The 15227-nt window shown below is 51.3% G+C and overlaps 6 protein-coding genes across 6 annotated transcripts; 3 read left to right on the plus strand and 3 right to left on the minus strand.

Annotated features, from left to right (window-relative positions):
* Positions 1-1437: 1437 nt before the first annotated feature.
* DLO2 (Protein DMR6-LIKE OXYGENASE 2) lies at positions 1438-2986 on the minus strand (the record flags this gene model as incomplete). Its single annotated transcript, XM_032031823.1, has 6 exons — positions 1438-1854; positions 1912-2067; positions 2130-2348; positions 2412-2497; positions 2557-2769; positions 2920-2986. 6 exons carry the CDS (start codon positions 2984-2986, stop codon positions 1438-1440), a joined length of 1158 nt encoding a protein of 385 aa, XP_031888727.1.
* Positions 2987-3666: 680 nt separating this feature from the next.
* Positions 3667-5300, plus strand: DAL5-1 (Allantoate permease; the record flags this gene model as incomplete). The annotated part of the gene is made up of 2 exons (XM_066151049.1): positions 3667-4013; positions 4199-5300. The coding sequence occupies 2 exons, from the start codon at positions 3667-3669 to the stop codon at positions 5298-5300; spliced, it is 1449 nt and encodes a 482-aa protein (XP_066009427.1).
* Positions 5301-6919: 1619 nt separating this feature from the next.
* CGGC5_v002916 (uncharacterized protein) lies at positions 6920-7177 on the plus strand (the record flags this gene model as incomplete). Its single annotated transcript, XM_032031826.1, has 2 exons — positions 6920-6988; positions 7043-7177. 2 exons carry the CDS (start codon positions 6920-6922, stop codon positions 7175-7177), a joined length of 204 nt encoding a protein of 67 aa, XP_031888998.1.
* A 1309-nt stretch (positions 7178-8486) lies between these two features.
* CGGC5_v002917 (uncharacterized protein) lies at positions 8487-9366 on the plus strand (the record flags this gene model as incomplete). Its single annotated transcript, XM_032031827.1, has 2 exons — positions 8487-8671; positions 8730-9366. 2 exons carry the CDS (start codon positions 8487-8489, stop codon positions 9364-9366), a joined length of 822 nt encoding a protein of 273 aa, XP_031888997.1.
* Positions 9367-9593: 227 nt separating this feature from the next.
* maoA-1 (putative flavin-containing monoamine oxidase A) lies at positions 9594-11141 on the minus strand (the record flags this gene model as incomplete). The annotated part of the gene is made up of 3 exons (XM_032031828.1): positions 9594-10330; positions 10386-10707; positions 10794-11141. 3 exons carry the CDS (start codon positions 11139-11141, stop codon positions 9594-9596), a joined length of 1407 nt encoding a protein of 468 aa, XP_031888996.1.
* Positions 11142-12267: 1126 nt separating this feature from the next.
* CGGC5_v002919 (Extracellular serine-rich protein) lies at positions 12268-13196 on the minus strand (the record flags this gene model as incomplete). Its single annotated transcript, XM_032031829.1, has 3 exons — positions 12268-12595; positions 12651-13011; positions 13064-13196. The coding sequence occupies 3 exons, from the start codon at positions 13194-13196 to the stop codon at positions 12268-12270; spliced, it is 822 nt and encodes a 273-aa protein (XP_031889003.1).
* Between the last annotated feature and the right edge of the window lie 2031 nt (positions 13197-15227).

The following is a 15227-nucleotide window of genomic DNA, read 5'->3' on the forward strand; positions in this document are numbered from 1 at the left end:
CAGCCCTCTATACCATGGGCATCCTGGGCTATATGTTTATCTCTGGCAACCTTGTTGAGTGGTGTTGATGGTGTTGTTGTTGATGATGTTGCCTTCTGAACCAGCAGCCCATTCAAAAGCGGCTTTGCAATAGCAACAGGCCATAACCCAGTGTATTTCCAGCCACTCTTGATATTGCCTGCAGTCAGCCCAGCTAGGCGAGCCTTTTGATAGCAGGAAATGAAGTTCCTTTTGCTTATAACAGTAGAGTCGATCCACTGACTAAGATATCCCAGCTCTTTCCTATATGCTGCCTTGACAGGGCTGAAGACTGACTGGTCAAGTGGCTGGAGGACATGGGAGGTATGTGGAGGCAAGAATAACAGATAGATGTTATTGGTATAGCATAACCACATAAAATCTGTCGTCGTATGGCTCCAATGGCCATCTAGGATAAGGAGTCTAGCTTGGTTAGGGCTAGAGGGCTTGGTTTGGGGGATAAGGACCCTTTCTAACCATTCAACAGCAGTAGCATCAGTAGTCCACCCATTCTCTGTTGATGTGAACTCCCATCCATCATATGGGCCAAGTTCTAGAGGAAACCACTGCTGTTGAACTGTCTTGCCCTTATATATAACCAAGGGATGGATAGCAGCGCCCCCAGCTGATATACACTCAATAATAGATACCCAGGCTCGCGAACCAGGCTGCTTCTTCCTTACTGACTTAGTCGCAGCACTGCCTAGCACTAGCCCATTATCCCCTTTACCCTCAAGGATACCAGTCTCATCCATATTATATCTGTTGGCTGGTTTGATGGCCTGGATGTGAGGTATGGCGAGATATTTGAACCAGTCCCTGATAACCTCAGTAGATGCCCCATTAACACGCCTTGAATCAATAGATCGACTTCTCTGGACCTTGATAGATGGGTTTCTTCTTATAAAGCCATCTACCCACCTCTTGCCAAGAGGTTGGGTGTCCCCCATGGCTTGGAGGATGCGATGGGCGAAGTCCTTCAGTTGTTGATGGGTTGGTGGCAGCCCAAGGTCTGCCTGGGCAGTCACCCAAGTGGCCAGGCTGGCCTCCTGGCCAGCAGAGAGCCTCTGGAGGTCTTGAAATGCTTCTTGCCTTGGTTGGTGGCCTTTTGTACGGCTTATAAGCGTTGATCGTGGCACACCCCGTCGCCTGGAGGCAGTGCGAGTAGATATACCATTTTTGATGTCGTTAAGCGCCTGGATAACCTCATTTTCGGTATACTGTTTCATTGTATAATAAAAAAGGTTTTCTGAAAGAATGATGGAAATTGATGAAGGATTGAAAATGTTGTGGTAGTTTGAAAATTGGGTATAGTAGTTAATGGGGTGGCTGAGCGGCATTTTATGGGTGGTCGAAATGCAGGGGTGGTCGAAAAGTGGGTGCTTTGACTTAGCTTCTTTCAACCGACCGCAGCGATAATTACATACTAACAACCTGTTGAACGACGACGCCATCTACTCTGTGCTTCTTCAAGTCCAATGGATCATAATCACTAAAAGGGTCCACATGCTTCGTCGCATCCTTCGGCCGATCGAAGTCGTACTCCAGCTCCTTCTTCTTGTACCCGCGTTTCTTTGCCTGTAGGTACTCGTTCGTCTTGAACACCTCAGTCTCCTGGCTCGTGTCCAAGCCAAGTTTCTGCAGGTACGGCGACTCTGCGATGGGCACCAGAAGTTTGTCGTCGTTGGGCCGGGTGAAGAAGAGAATCCCAATGCGCAGCTTTTGCCGCTGGTCCACAGGCGGCGTCACGACTCGGTGGATGGTTGCTTTGAAAAGACGGCCAGTGAGGAATTCAAGCGCTTCGCCGACATTGACGATGAGGGTGTGCGGGATGTACTGGGTTGTCGTCAATTAGCTTCAGTGGATACTCGTCCAAAGTCCCGAATGACTTACTCGGACCCATTTCCACTGGTTGTGGTTATCCAAGATTTGAAGAGCAGAGATTGGCTGCGAGAACAAGATGGAAAAGGTACTCCAGTCAGCATGGCCTGGCAAGAACAGGTCGCGGGACTTTTCTCGGTCGGCATCGTTGCGCGGCGAGTAGCTCATCTGAATGTGATACAACGTCAGAAGGAACCTTATGTTAAATACTTGCTGGGGGAATAGCTAACATATCGGAAGTAATTCGTCGTCGAGCCACCCGGTCGATGCATGTCGAGCACAAGTTGCTCAGGAACCTCTAAGACCATGGCAACGAGAATAAGTAGTTTGCGATGAATGTCATCATTCAAAGTTTGCATCAGATGCCGAATCTCTTCCTTGAACGGGGAGATGATTTGCGGATGTGGCCGAGTTTCGAAGTCGTGAAGAAGCATATTGTAATGGTCGACCTAAGATAAGATCAGTATTGGGGAGTTCTTGATTCAAGCCAGAGCAAAAACTAAAGCCTGTACCTCTTTGTGGAAGCCACCCTTGGTGCCGAGTTCTCCAGAGGGTTTGAAACCGACGTAGATGCCTTTCTGGTCTTCCTCGGGAGTCCCTTTATCCCGGATTAGCTTCGTCAGGATACATGGAGTCGGGCTTGTTAGGGAGGCGCACCTTCGTAAGGCCTCTTTTCTCCATTGCTCAAGGTCATCACCGCATTGGCGACGTCCATTTGGTGATCCCAGAGCTTTGTGGAAATGCCATGGTTTGAAATGGTGAAGAAGCCATGCTGGGTGACGGCCTGGAGCAAGTCTTTGGCTAGCTCCTTCCGGGTCTCTAGATGTTCGAACTTGCTGAGGTCGAGATCGATAAGCTCAACATAGTCCACTGTACCAGTTAGCTGGTTCTACGTAGACCGAGCCGGATTCAAGGAAAGATACTGTAAAGGTATAACGGTGGCTAGCGAGTTGGGACGAATAATTTGACGCCGAAATGGGGCTTCGACCGGGCTACCATCAGCCATCAACGACAACTTACAGTTCTCTTTGGTGGGCTCAGGGGCGTTCCATTTGGTAATGGCTGCAGACTCATTGGAAGTAGGCATGATGGTCGTTGGAGTTGATAAGATAAGACTAGTGCTCGATTGAAGTAATGGTACACATTGTGGATTTCCGGATTCTCTTCTCAGCATTGATTGATCTTGTAACTTATAAGACGGTTATCATTCGGCCAACATTGATAGATGCCGAAGGCTGAACGACAATCAGATACCTCCTGGGAGGAATGCGGGGGTGGAGGCGGAGGCGGAGGCGGCGGCGGAGTTGTCCGGGGGAGGAGATGGACGTGTCCGTGGGGGTGGAGGCGGAGTGCTCGTTAAGATAGCCGCATACATAGAAACAGGGTCTTATACGAGTACTCGGATTCGGATTTGGTGTTCTTCGATAGGCCAGATGGGAAAACGATTGCCGCTTCACTGATAACTTGGTAGCCCGTATCTCTTCAACATCAAAGGTACCCGGAATGCAGATATTCCCGGCTGCACAGCTTATCGCACCGAACTCCAGCGGTTTCAATCAGCCGATATGCCAGCAACACGCATATTAGAGGAGGTATGGATAATAAAGCTCCCAGTACCTCACAATTTTCTTGGAGTTCTCAAGCAGGGACAGCAGCTTGACAACAGACCGCATTCCGTCCATTCCTCACCTTTCTTGACCATCGATGGTCCTCTTTCTCACAATTCTTTCATGAGGCTAGTTACGTCTCAGTGATAATCGAGTCAATATGGCGCCCAAGACGGACGCAGATGTCTTGCCCGTCAAAAACGATAGCGAAGCTCCTGACATTGACGTCGGTCAAGTGAAGCTGATGGACGACAGAGATGTTGATCCAGCTTTGAAACTCACTGGCGGCGTCGTGATCGAGTTCACACCGGAGGAAGAGCGCCAAACCCTGCGAAAGATCGACATGAACATGCTACCACTCATGTGTTGGGTGTACATGATTCAATTTGCTGATAAGACGACGCTCAATTATGCTTCTCTCATGGGGATTCGGGAAGACACCAACCTCAAGGGAAACGAGTTCTCCTGGATCTCGAGTATTTTCTATGCAGGTTATCTTGCTTGGGAGTATGATGTTCTACCCCTTCTCTCTATCTTGACCCGCTCAGTGATGGATACTTGTGCTAATTGCTGCATCTATCTTGAAGGTTTCCCACGACGTACCTCTTTCGCCGCCTTCCCGTGGGCAAATACGTATCAGCCAACATATTGGCTTGGGGCGTCGCCTTGACATGCCATGCCGCTACGCATAGTTACGCTGGCTTACTGGCCACGCGATTCTTCCTCGGAGCATTCGAAGCAACAGTCACGCCTGCCTTCGTTTTGATCACATCGATGTGGTACAAGCAGGGCGAACAAGCCCGGCGAGTCGGATACTGGCTGTCGTGCAACGGATTCTCCCTGATAATCATGGCCCTTATAGGCTATGGGCTATCCGCGGTCGAAGAATCTTCAATCGCGCCGTGGAAGATTCTGTTCCTCGTACTCGGTCTGATCACGGTTCTCACTGGAGCTTTCAACCTTTGGTATTTACCCGATAATCAAGCCAACGCCAAGTTTCTTGATGATCGACAGCGTCTGATCGCAATCGAAAGAATCCGCGACAACTTCCAAGGCATTGGTAGTCGAGTATGGAAGTGGGACCAGTTTCGGGAAGCCTTTCGCGACCCAAGAACCTATCTTTATGCCTTGTTTTCATTCCTGATGAACATACCCAATGGCGGCATCACGACTTTTGGTTCAATTATTGTCAACTCCTTCGGATTCAACGCCCGACTCTCACTCCTGTTGGGCGCCCCATCTGGACTCTTCGATATCGGTGGAAAACTCTTGTTCACTTGGCTTTCCGACAAGTATATGGACCGAACCTTATTTGCATTCATCGCAATTATGTTTCCTCTAATCGGAGGCATCATGATGATCACGATTCCATTGTCCTCAAAGGGAGCACTTCTCCTGGGCTATTGGATGATTAGCGTTTCTGGGTCGTCCTGGGGGTTGGTCATGGTTGCCATCTCGAATAACACTCTAGGGTACACCAAGAAGGTCACTGTCAACAGTCTGCAAATTATTGCGTATGCAGCTGGCAATTGGATTGGTCCACAAACCTTCCGGGCGGACGACGCTCCCCTCTACAAGCGAGGTAAGATGATGGTGGCCATTATGTATGGCTGTGCAGCGTTGGTGCTGGTGGTTCTCCGTTTCGTGAATATTCGGGAGAACAAACGAAGGGATCGTTTGGCGGCAGCATCAGGAGTCGAGTTGTCTGAGGAGACGGCTGCCCTGGAGCTTGAGCGGTCCAAATTCATGGACTTGACAGACTTCAAATTGGCTCACTTTCGCTACGTTCTTTGAGTCGGTCGGGTTTCACAAGGGTCATTAGGTGCAAAAGCTCCACCCTTACAATGTCAAAAGTATTCTCATCGTCATTGGTACAGTTGGAATAGAATCATCAAGGACAATCGGCATTTCGCATCTGCTCTTAAACAGACGGCCTTAAGCCTTTTCTAACCTCGTGCTAGCTGTCTTCTAAACCCCCAAACTTTTAATGACGAAGGAGACCGCTTTGGGAATTCCAAATCTGGACTAAACTCGATCTTAATCTAAAGCCAGGCCGATAGGGGCAGAACGCTAGTCTGAGAGACTGCGCCGTGATGGCTGAAATAGGTAACGCTATCGTGTTGCCGTAGCCGCGCTTTAAGCGACGGTCTGTTCTGGCATCAGGCCCATTGCGCCCATGTATGCTAAAATAGGTACTCGGTAATGTCCATGTCGACGTCAAAGTCCTCATTCTCTTCGCTTCAGGACGTCATATTTTGAATGGGCTGCGTTCTCTGCAGTAAATGCCGAAAGCTCTGCGTGTGGAGCCTAGTCATTCAGACGGGCAACGCCGAAACATTTAATTTGCTTTTGTCTTTTCGATTTGAAGAATCTTCCTGGATCGGAATCCCTATCAAACAAAAGGATACTTATCAGAGTTGACCTTTTTGTTGTCACGTCGCTGCACCTGCTGTGAAAAACATTCATCAATCCGTCAGCTGTAAGACGGGAAGCGAAATGTCACAACCTGTGGGTGGTTGAACAACGTGGATATTACATCACGTTTCGACCTTCACACGTTGGACACCTGACGCTCCTTAAGCTGTGTTTGAGGTTGTAACTGCAACCTGCTATTCTCGGATCCTCGCAGGGGTTGCCATGATTCGACGCCCAGCTTGGGTGCAAATAAGCGATGCCACCCCATCCAACACGGTGGCAGTCTGAAACTTGACCATCCGGCTATACCGATCAGCCCTATATTCAGCTGTCTGCGGTGCATTAAACATTTGGTTCACCGCCTGTCATCTGAAAAAGTGAGCAAGAGTGCCCAAACAGTTGGGGAAAAGCAAGTTCAAAAGTGGGACGGAAACCTTTAATGACATTAATCATATGTCCCTTCGTTTATCGCATCATTGGTCCATATTGGTGAGAAGTCAGCGACGAACGCCTTGATGTAAACCCCGTGGATTCCAAGTGATCAATTCAATTCGCGCAGAAAACGAAACCGATTGATGTGCTGATCAGCAGAAACTGATCTGCCAATGCAGAAAGTCTGGAGGGGAGCATCAGTCGCTTACCAGTGTGACGCTGGCCCATGCGGGTAGTTAAGCATATTATTAACCACTTGATACCTTTGAAGCCCACTAATGTCGATCATACTCCTCAAAGCTGGGGACAGCTGAGACGTCTCATGGCTCCCACTCATATCTCCACGCCACTCAGCAGTAGACATTCCCTATTCCCTCAACGCCAGGTATTTTCACACACAGTGAGGAGGTCCAAAACTCTATATTACCTCCTTGCTGCCACCTCGACTGATGCCGACAATTGTCAATCATCCAGTCTTCTTACCTCATTCACTCAACTTCTATTCTCATCTGTTGCCGGTCAACTATTTTATCTTCAGTAATCTACATTACCAAGCCTCAGCAAAGATGCAGCTTTCCATCACTTCTATCGTCGTCACCCTCGCCGCTATGGCCTCGCTTGCAGCTGCTGCTCCGGTATGATGCAGACTTAACCTTAATGCGAAGCCGAGTGCTAAGATGTGACTGCAGCAACAAAATAACGCACGAGAGAACTTTAAGAACACCAAGTGCAAGAGCCAGGCATGCAAGGACTCTGTCGACTCTGGATGCCCTCTATCTTTCATTAACTTTGAGCTTGGTGGCTGTGACGATCCCAGCTTCTAAACGATTCATGAAGCTGCGTAGCACAAGGAATGTCTCGTTTCAACTGCTGTCTAGTAAGACATTAGAGGATGAATAAAGAACGTTGAAGTTGATGTTGTGCTTCTGGTGCGCCCGGCTGCCGTGTTAATTAAACCTCAAAATACATACATGACTTGTAGCCTCCAATAACGACCAATAACTGTCGCCATGTGACATACTAGGCTACAGAACTTCACCTTGCTGACTGCCGTCGTCATTCCATTGGCGTATAATTAGGCGACACTCGCGCTCAATACGAGTGGAGATTCAATGCGAAACCGGTCTTATCACGGCTCTTTGCCATAGCTCCGGATTAAAATTCGATTGCTTCCTTTTCGACGATCATAGGTTCTTGGCATTTGACACTCAGCGGGAAAAGTTTTTCAGCCACCTACGACAACACTACGTTCACCGGACACCGTCAGGCCAGCCAGCATCTCTGAAGCCGGTGACGTTGTTGAGACACTTCCCAACAGTTAGGAAACTTCAACCGCGATTCTTCTAGTCCTGGTCGCGTCGAAAACGAGTGCAGGCCGCCACGGCTAGCCGACGGTGGACCAAAATGCGGTTGCGCGGGAACGCGTGGGAAAAGTAAGCTTATCGCCCACGGACGCGCCTATTCTGGGCGCACGATCATGGAACCTGCCGAGCCCCTATCCAAATGAGCCAAGTCGCTCATTAGCGGGAGGCATCAGCCGGCGCCGTGCCATCGGTGCGCAGCGCTATCCTTGAGGACACGAACAACAACAGCCAGGGTTCACGACCACGTTTTCGTGATCTAATGTGAGTTTCCGTGGGGCCAGACCATCCAAGTCAGCGACCTGCCGGCTTGGTGCCAGGCAAACCTTCTACCTCGAACTTTGGGCTGCATATCCCAATTTTTGGCGGGTTGCCACTGCAGGGGCACTGATGCTTTTTTCTTCTTCCACCGGATTGTTTTCCGTTCACCCATGTTCACGATGTGCGGTTCCGTGGCGGCGGTATGCATGTGCTCAAGGTAAGACGGCGGGGCCATGCGGTGTTTGCTTTTCCTCGTGGTTGCCGAGGCGCTACTCGGTCCCTTGCATCACACTTTGTTTTCTAGGAGGCAAGGAAATGATAAGCTCTGAGATTTTCATCATGGATATAATAAAGCCAGCGTAGTGTCCAAATTCCTGAAAACCTTCCAGACAGACAGGGCAACAACTCCATCTTCACCTCCATCTCTCAATCAAGGGACATCATCTGATCACCCTGCTTCATTCTTTAAATTTATCACATTCGTTCAATCAACACACTCACTTCTATCAAGATGAAGTTCCTGGCCATTGCCTCCCTCGCGGTCGCAGCCTCTGCCGCAGTTGTCGAGAACAAGTTTTGCAATGCCGACAACTGTCTTCGCGCCGTTAGAGCGACGCGTTTCGGAACTGCTACGATGGTCCTTCGTATGGCGGAATGTAGCTCATACCTTGCCGTCACTGAGACTCCCCAGCCATCGTAAGTTTCTTTTCGCATGTCACGTCAAGCGGTGCAGAGTTTCGACTAACAATGACAGCACCACGTTCGTCACCGAGACAAGCCTCGAGACCATCACGCTGAACGCTACACGGACAATCTTCGACCGTGCCGTTGATACCCCGGCCTCCACCACCAAGAACATTCCCGCCTACGCAACGGCTTGCAAGAACGACGCCGCATACCGCAGCGCTTGCTCTTGCTTTGGTGCCACCGGCGTAACGACAACGGCCCCTATCCCGATCATCACCTCCACCATCTCTGTTGTCGCAACCACCACTGTTGGTCCCTTCGTCAACGCCACCCGCCCCGCCCTCGGCTGCAGCAACCCTTGGACCTGCGGTGACAAGACCATCCCCACCTGCTCTCTTGACAAGGCTGGCGAGAAGGGATGCGTCTGCTTCAGGACCGTTGAGGGAAGGGACGTCTGCGCTGTCCCCAATGACTGCCAGCCCTCCTGCAACACCACAAACGACTGCTCGGGTGGTGAGGTTTGCATCAAGCAGAGCTGCTGCTTGGGCGGCACCTGCATGAAGGTCGATGTTTGCTTGAACCAGATTCTGCCCAAGATGATGTTCAAGAAGCGTGCCGGAGCCGGTGCTTGGGTCAAGAGGCAGGGCAAGTTCGACTTCTCGAAGCTCAGCTTGTTCCCTCACGATGCTAGCTTGGAGCAGTAGGAGTTGTCTGTTGATGACTTCACCTACTTTAGGGGAAGATGACCGTGGCGAGCTCGTTTGAATATGTAAATATGCGGATACCCTTCCAAACAGCAGACTTATAGACTTTTAAATATTTTCTATTGTTTAATTGCGGCCCTCAATTTCAACGTGCAACGTCCATTCAGCATTTTTTGCGTTCTGTAACACGTACTCGCCCCCACCACACTCTCCTGGTCTCATCACATTCATTCCGCCAAGTCCGCGATGACTTCCTTTGCGCCCCTGATACCAGCTTGCACCGCCCCTTCCATGTACCCTTTCCAGACCAGAGATGTCTCGGTTCCGATAAAATGGATATGGCCTAAGGGCTCGCGAACAGCCTTTCCGGCGCCACTTGTCAAGACTTCTGGGCCCATGACTGGAGAAGGAGCTCCTCTCGCCCATGGATCCTTTGTCCATTCCTTCTCTATGATGTTGATTGGCTCAGGGACATCGTCAACCACTGTACTGAACATAGCCCGGAATTGCTTGAGAACAGCCTCCCGCCGGTCTTTCGCCCGCAACTTAGACCACTGCCTACCAGGCTCAGCAACGTGAAAGCAGGTGATGCTGTACTGCTTGTCATTGGGTACGCAAGTATCTCTGCTGAAAACGATTGGTCCAGTCTCGCAGGCAATGGAGCCTGAAAACCCCGCACCTCGCCACCAAGGCTTCTCGAAAACCAAGATAGTCTTCGAGTAGTATCCTAACTTGGACTTGCTCAGTGCCTCTTTCGTGGCGGGGAGGCTTGGCGTGAACTCGATCAACGGGTAGAGAGTTGACGGGACAGATAGAAGGACCTTGTTGCACCTGTACGCTGGGCCGGGGCTGGTTGAGACCATGCAGCCTTCATCCGATTGAGTAATCTTGGATACCGGCATTGAGAGCTTGACTGCCCCGACGTTGAGACTTTCGGCAAGCCGGGTTGAGAATGTCTGATTTCCTAAAACTAACATTAGCTCGCACAAAACTTCCCGAAATACACTCGTATGACTTACCTTGGCGGTTTCGCAAGTACTGAGCACCGTCTTTGAGGTCTGAAGAGATGTTCTCCAGTCCCGTTCCAGCTTTGATGTAGTCGATGGCAGGCAGAGCACCAACTTCGCTGCTTTCAAGACCAAGGCAAGCTCGGGACAGAATGTTCAAGACAACCGAACCAATGCCGCCTCCAATCTCCTTTTCTCCCAGCTCCGCGAGTGTGAGAGAGTCAATCCTCTTGGCATCGGGTCCCAGCCACGGCATCTCTGGATCAGAACGGTCCACGAGAACAGCCATCTGCCCAAAGGCCTCATATAGCTGCGCTTGTTGCTTGTCGTCCAGCTATAGGATTCAGGTCAGCCGTGTGCAAATATCATCTCGATGTCATAGCACGTTTTTGCGAAATATCAGAGACATCTGCGACTTACTGGAAATGGCATGCCAGAGTAAGGAAATGAGATCGTCTTCTGGTTGCTGTCTTGGTACAGGCTCAACCCAGTGGCAGTTTGTTCGATGAGCTCGAAGCCAAACTCCTTAGCCAAGCGGTACATCTCGACCTGGCTGGTATCGTTGATCCACGCAGCGCCAACATCGACAACGCCGCCCTGAGGAGAAGCTGCAACTGACAGAGTCTTGCCGCCGACGCGGTCCGTGGCCTCCAAAACCACGTACGATAGACCGCTCTTGTGAATGTCAACGGCGGCACGAAGGCCGCTGAGACCTGCACCCACGATGACGACGTCGACATCAACAGGCTCAATAGGTGCAAGAGACATTTTTGGCGACTTTTTGGGTGATTGCAGATGTAAACTGTGTGATTAAAGACCTTGTGAATTGCGATGGCTTTGCTTCTCGAACTGCAATGATTTTACCAACGAAGCCGCCAACATTAAGTAGTGTTTCTCAGAAGCGTCACGTTGGTGGTGCATCTCAACATTCTACCTCGTTGCTCAAAGCCATAGGTCTAGGTCATGGAGTCCGCGGACTTCCTTCATGATGGGACGAAACTGTGTTCCGCTGGCGCCTTGCTGATGCGCGGAACAAATCCGCCAGCGAGCCTCTAGAACAAGGCGCCAAGATACGCCGCTGATAAGTGTAAGCACGTCGTTCATAGCAGATAGTTCAACGCCAAGAAGCACTGCGTACACAAGTCTTGGCAAACCAATCTTCCGTACGCCGGCATCCTGCACCGTAGAAGCGAGATGAGAGGCGCCGTGGTCGGCCCCACTTCAAGCCCGATGCCGGGTTGTGGATCGGGTGCCGCGGCCTGCGGGGCGCATGTTTACCACTCCCTTCAATGCACGTGCAATTCGAATGCCGGGGGCCGAGAAATCCGCCTTCAGAGGTCAATGGGCTTGGTATTCCGCTCTGGTTCTCACCCATCGTTTTGCGTCATTTCCACTGTGAGCGCTTAGTTTGGTCTTGTTTCCCATGGCAGAGATCTGGTGAAATCATATTTGCACTCGTTCACCCGCTCAAAATGTAACCGCCCAACCTGAACATGGATTGATAAAATAACACTCACTCGTCAATCTTGTCGAGATGAGTCATTTGCAGCACATCGTGTTCTTCTCTGCCAACTGGAAACATACCCATCTATAGTTTCTCCGTTGCCGTGACATCTCATTCTTTCGAATCCTGTCATGCTTGTCTTCAATCGTTGGTCAAGCTTCTTGGTATTGTTCTACAGTATAACGCAGCGACACCGATAACATCGTACAGTATACATAAAAGGTTATTACATACAGGTAGATTAGTCTTCATTCAGCTACGGAAAATCATCCTAGCTGCGTCCTGTTTCTTTTCACAAAATAGAATCATACAACCATCTCAACGTGTGTACGCACTGAGAGAGCTTCCCGAGCTCAAAACCCCCTTCCTCTTATCCTTAACTCGTCATCTTCACGCCACTAGGGCACCGGCAATGGGAGGCGCTGCTGCTGCTGCGGGCTCAGCGGGAGCGGCAGGTGCAGCAGGAGCGGCGGGTTCGGCAGGAGCAGCGGGGGCAGCAGGGGCGGCAGCGGGAGCTTCGGCAGGAGGCGCGGCCGGAGCAGCAGCGGGAGGGGGGCCGCCGCCGCCACCGCCAGCACCCTGTGCCGGTGCCGGGACAAAGGCGGCGTTTGCGAGAGGGATTTGACCAACAGCTCCGCCGACAACTGTCTTTCCGTCGACGTTAGCCTTGGCGGCTGCTGCGAGCTTCGAGTACTGAACGACTTGTTGCGCGTTTGTGCTAATAGTCATGGTTAGCTTTCATGTGATACTAATTCGAGATGAGCGATACTCACGGGTTGATGACCAGCACCTGGCCCTCTTGACAGTGAGGCCCCGTGGCGCAGTACATGAACATCGTAGCCGTACTCGTAATCGGCATGTTGAACGTTCCAACCATCGCCTGGCCGTCCTTGAAAGGAATGTGTCCGCTGTGGATGGCTGTAGGCACCGAATCCTGCAGCGGCTGGCATGCTGCACCCTCCGCGCTCTGCGTGACCGTGTGGTTGCCGTTGCTGAACTGGAACTGTACGACATCGCCGACCTGCGCCGTGATCAAGTTCGGCACGAAAGTATCCTGCGCTCCGCCGACCACCACCGGGATGAGTTGATTGCCTTGAGGAGTAGCCGGTGCAGCCGGTGCCGCTTGTCGCCTGACTGTTTGAAGTTGTCAGATTTCGTCCTTCGCATCACATCCTGTGTCTCTTACTTCTGAAGGGCCGGTGAGGAACACCTCCCACCACAGTTCCATCAGGCGGGAAAGGATCTCTCTTGTTCAGCGGCTGCGGCATCGCGCTGACGGTGGCCGCTGCCATCAAGGCCCAAGCTGAAAGAACCCTCATATTGAAGCCGATCGCGGATCGAATAAGAATCGAAAGGAAAATCCGAAGGAATGACTGAAGTGAACACTGCTCAGCAGTGACTCGCGCCTGGCTGATTAAAAAAAGGGTAAATGACAGTAAATGCCGATCAAGAAAGAAAATCTCACGGCTTGTCCTCACTAGGAGGGACGGGATGAAGAGAAAGGAGTGAAGATGGAGACACAGGATGGTCAAGACCCAGATTCAAGTAACTCTAAATTTTGAATTATATTAGCTGCGGCGGAGGGCACATATTTGCATCCGAAAAAAGCGCGAAAGCCAAGACTCAAGAAGCCTTTTCCCGGGTTGACTAATGACTGATGAAATCCAATGCCGACACAGGGGGATGCCCGAGTGGAGGTTCTCCGGTGTCTCCTCGCAGACGCACTGCAGAGTCAAGACAACGAAAGACGAACTCCTCCTCAACCCTCCCTCGCGCCAGATGGTTCAGGCTCGGCGTCATTGAGGCTCGTGCTGCCAAGATGTCTGATGATGTTCCGTGATGGTTTGAGGCTCTACTGGACGATTCCTCTTCGGGCAGTCGGAACCTCGCAGGGTGGGTGGCGATCTAGCGGGAGATCATGTCGATTGGATCGTCGCCGTCCCTTCTCTCCACCGAGGATCATGGGATGGCGTAAGTCTGCGTTTCCGAGTTGAGATGTCAGTGGGGCCGAAGTGGGCGGACGGATCCCGACGAGGAGAACTCTCGCGCGCTTCTGGCGTTTCAAGTCGCCTTCAGGTGGTCTTTTTCGGCTTATGTGACGGGCCCCTTCCCCCAAGAAGCCCAAGAAATACCAAGGAGCACATGGTTTTGGGCTGTTCTGGAGGGAGGGTATCCACCACCGAGACTGCGACGGCTTGTCAGTAGCAATGTCATGACATGATGACAGGCCTTGACAGCGCTCTCGTTCGGACTGTGCAGTCGGCACCTGCGTTCGGCAGGGCGCCAAGAGGCTTGAACTGTCCGCTTAGTCAGTCTTATTGGGTTGACGGCTGAAACGACTGCCCAGGATTGAGACGAAAGAGGACAATGAATCCATGCTTCGGTAACGTTCCGTAGCGCGCGGGCGCGTTCGACCACAATAAATGCTCCGCTGTCCTCGCCAAAAGTTGGGGGCCTCGCCAAAAGTTGAAAAACATCGACGGGTCCCAGGAAGATCTCTCTGAAAGATCGCCAGCCTCCGCGTATCAACCAGCTCGCACTTCTTGTTGGCAGTCTTGGTATGCCACGACGCCATTACGTCCGCCTCTTGCACTTGCGACAGAGGCTGTGCTCTTGTCGATTCAAAACCAACAGTCTTCTCGCTCCTGGACCGTTTCTGCGTGTCGCTTCTGCCCCACAGCTTGACTTGCCAAGCAACCCATGGCTCTTGGTAAAATCTCGGGTTTTCCGCTCGGCCTTTATCTGTCTGTTCCTGTCGCTCTGTGAGATGGTGAGGAGCACCCTGCGACAACTAGCGCCAGGCACAACCCATTAAGCCGAGCTTCAACGCATGATGCCGCCGCCCCGAAAAGAAACTCTACCACGACCGCGCTTTGGTTGAGAAGGTTTGTAAGCTAGACGCGCACTTTGCTTCATTCACTACCGATAACCAACTACAGCGAGGCCAACATTGCCGGCCGGCATGACCTGTTCAAGTCCGATGGATTTTCGTCCGAGTGGAGCATCTTCAAGACTGTAGACAGGTGCTGTAACCAACAGGAACACATTCGTAACAAGCAACCTCCTTGTCACGGAGGCCAGGGGCGCGCCCATATTTTCCCCGGCGGCCGAAAAAACCGGCGCCGGTATTTGCTCCACTTCTGCCCTATGGGTCCGTTCTTGTCTGCCAATCGAGTTGATTCCGTAGATCGCGAATCACTATCAACATCATCAATTCAGTGAGCGAGAGGCGCATCTTAGGCGGCATCGAAGGTTGATGTTCCGCACATTTGTTCCAAATATCTTCATACTCTAGAAAAGCACGCGCATGAAGAAAATCTGTGATTTTCTGCATAAAATAACTAGCTTGT

The sequence above is a fragment of the Colletotrichum fructicola genome (assembly GCF_000319635.2).
Source record: "Colletotrichum fructicola Nara gc5 chromosome Unknown KSG_Nara_v1_contig02, whole genome shotgun sequence".
Lineage (NCBI taxonomy): Eukaryota > Fungi > Ascomycota > Sordariomycetes > Glomerellales > Glomerellaceae > Colletotrichum > Colletotrichum fructicola.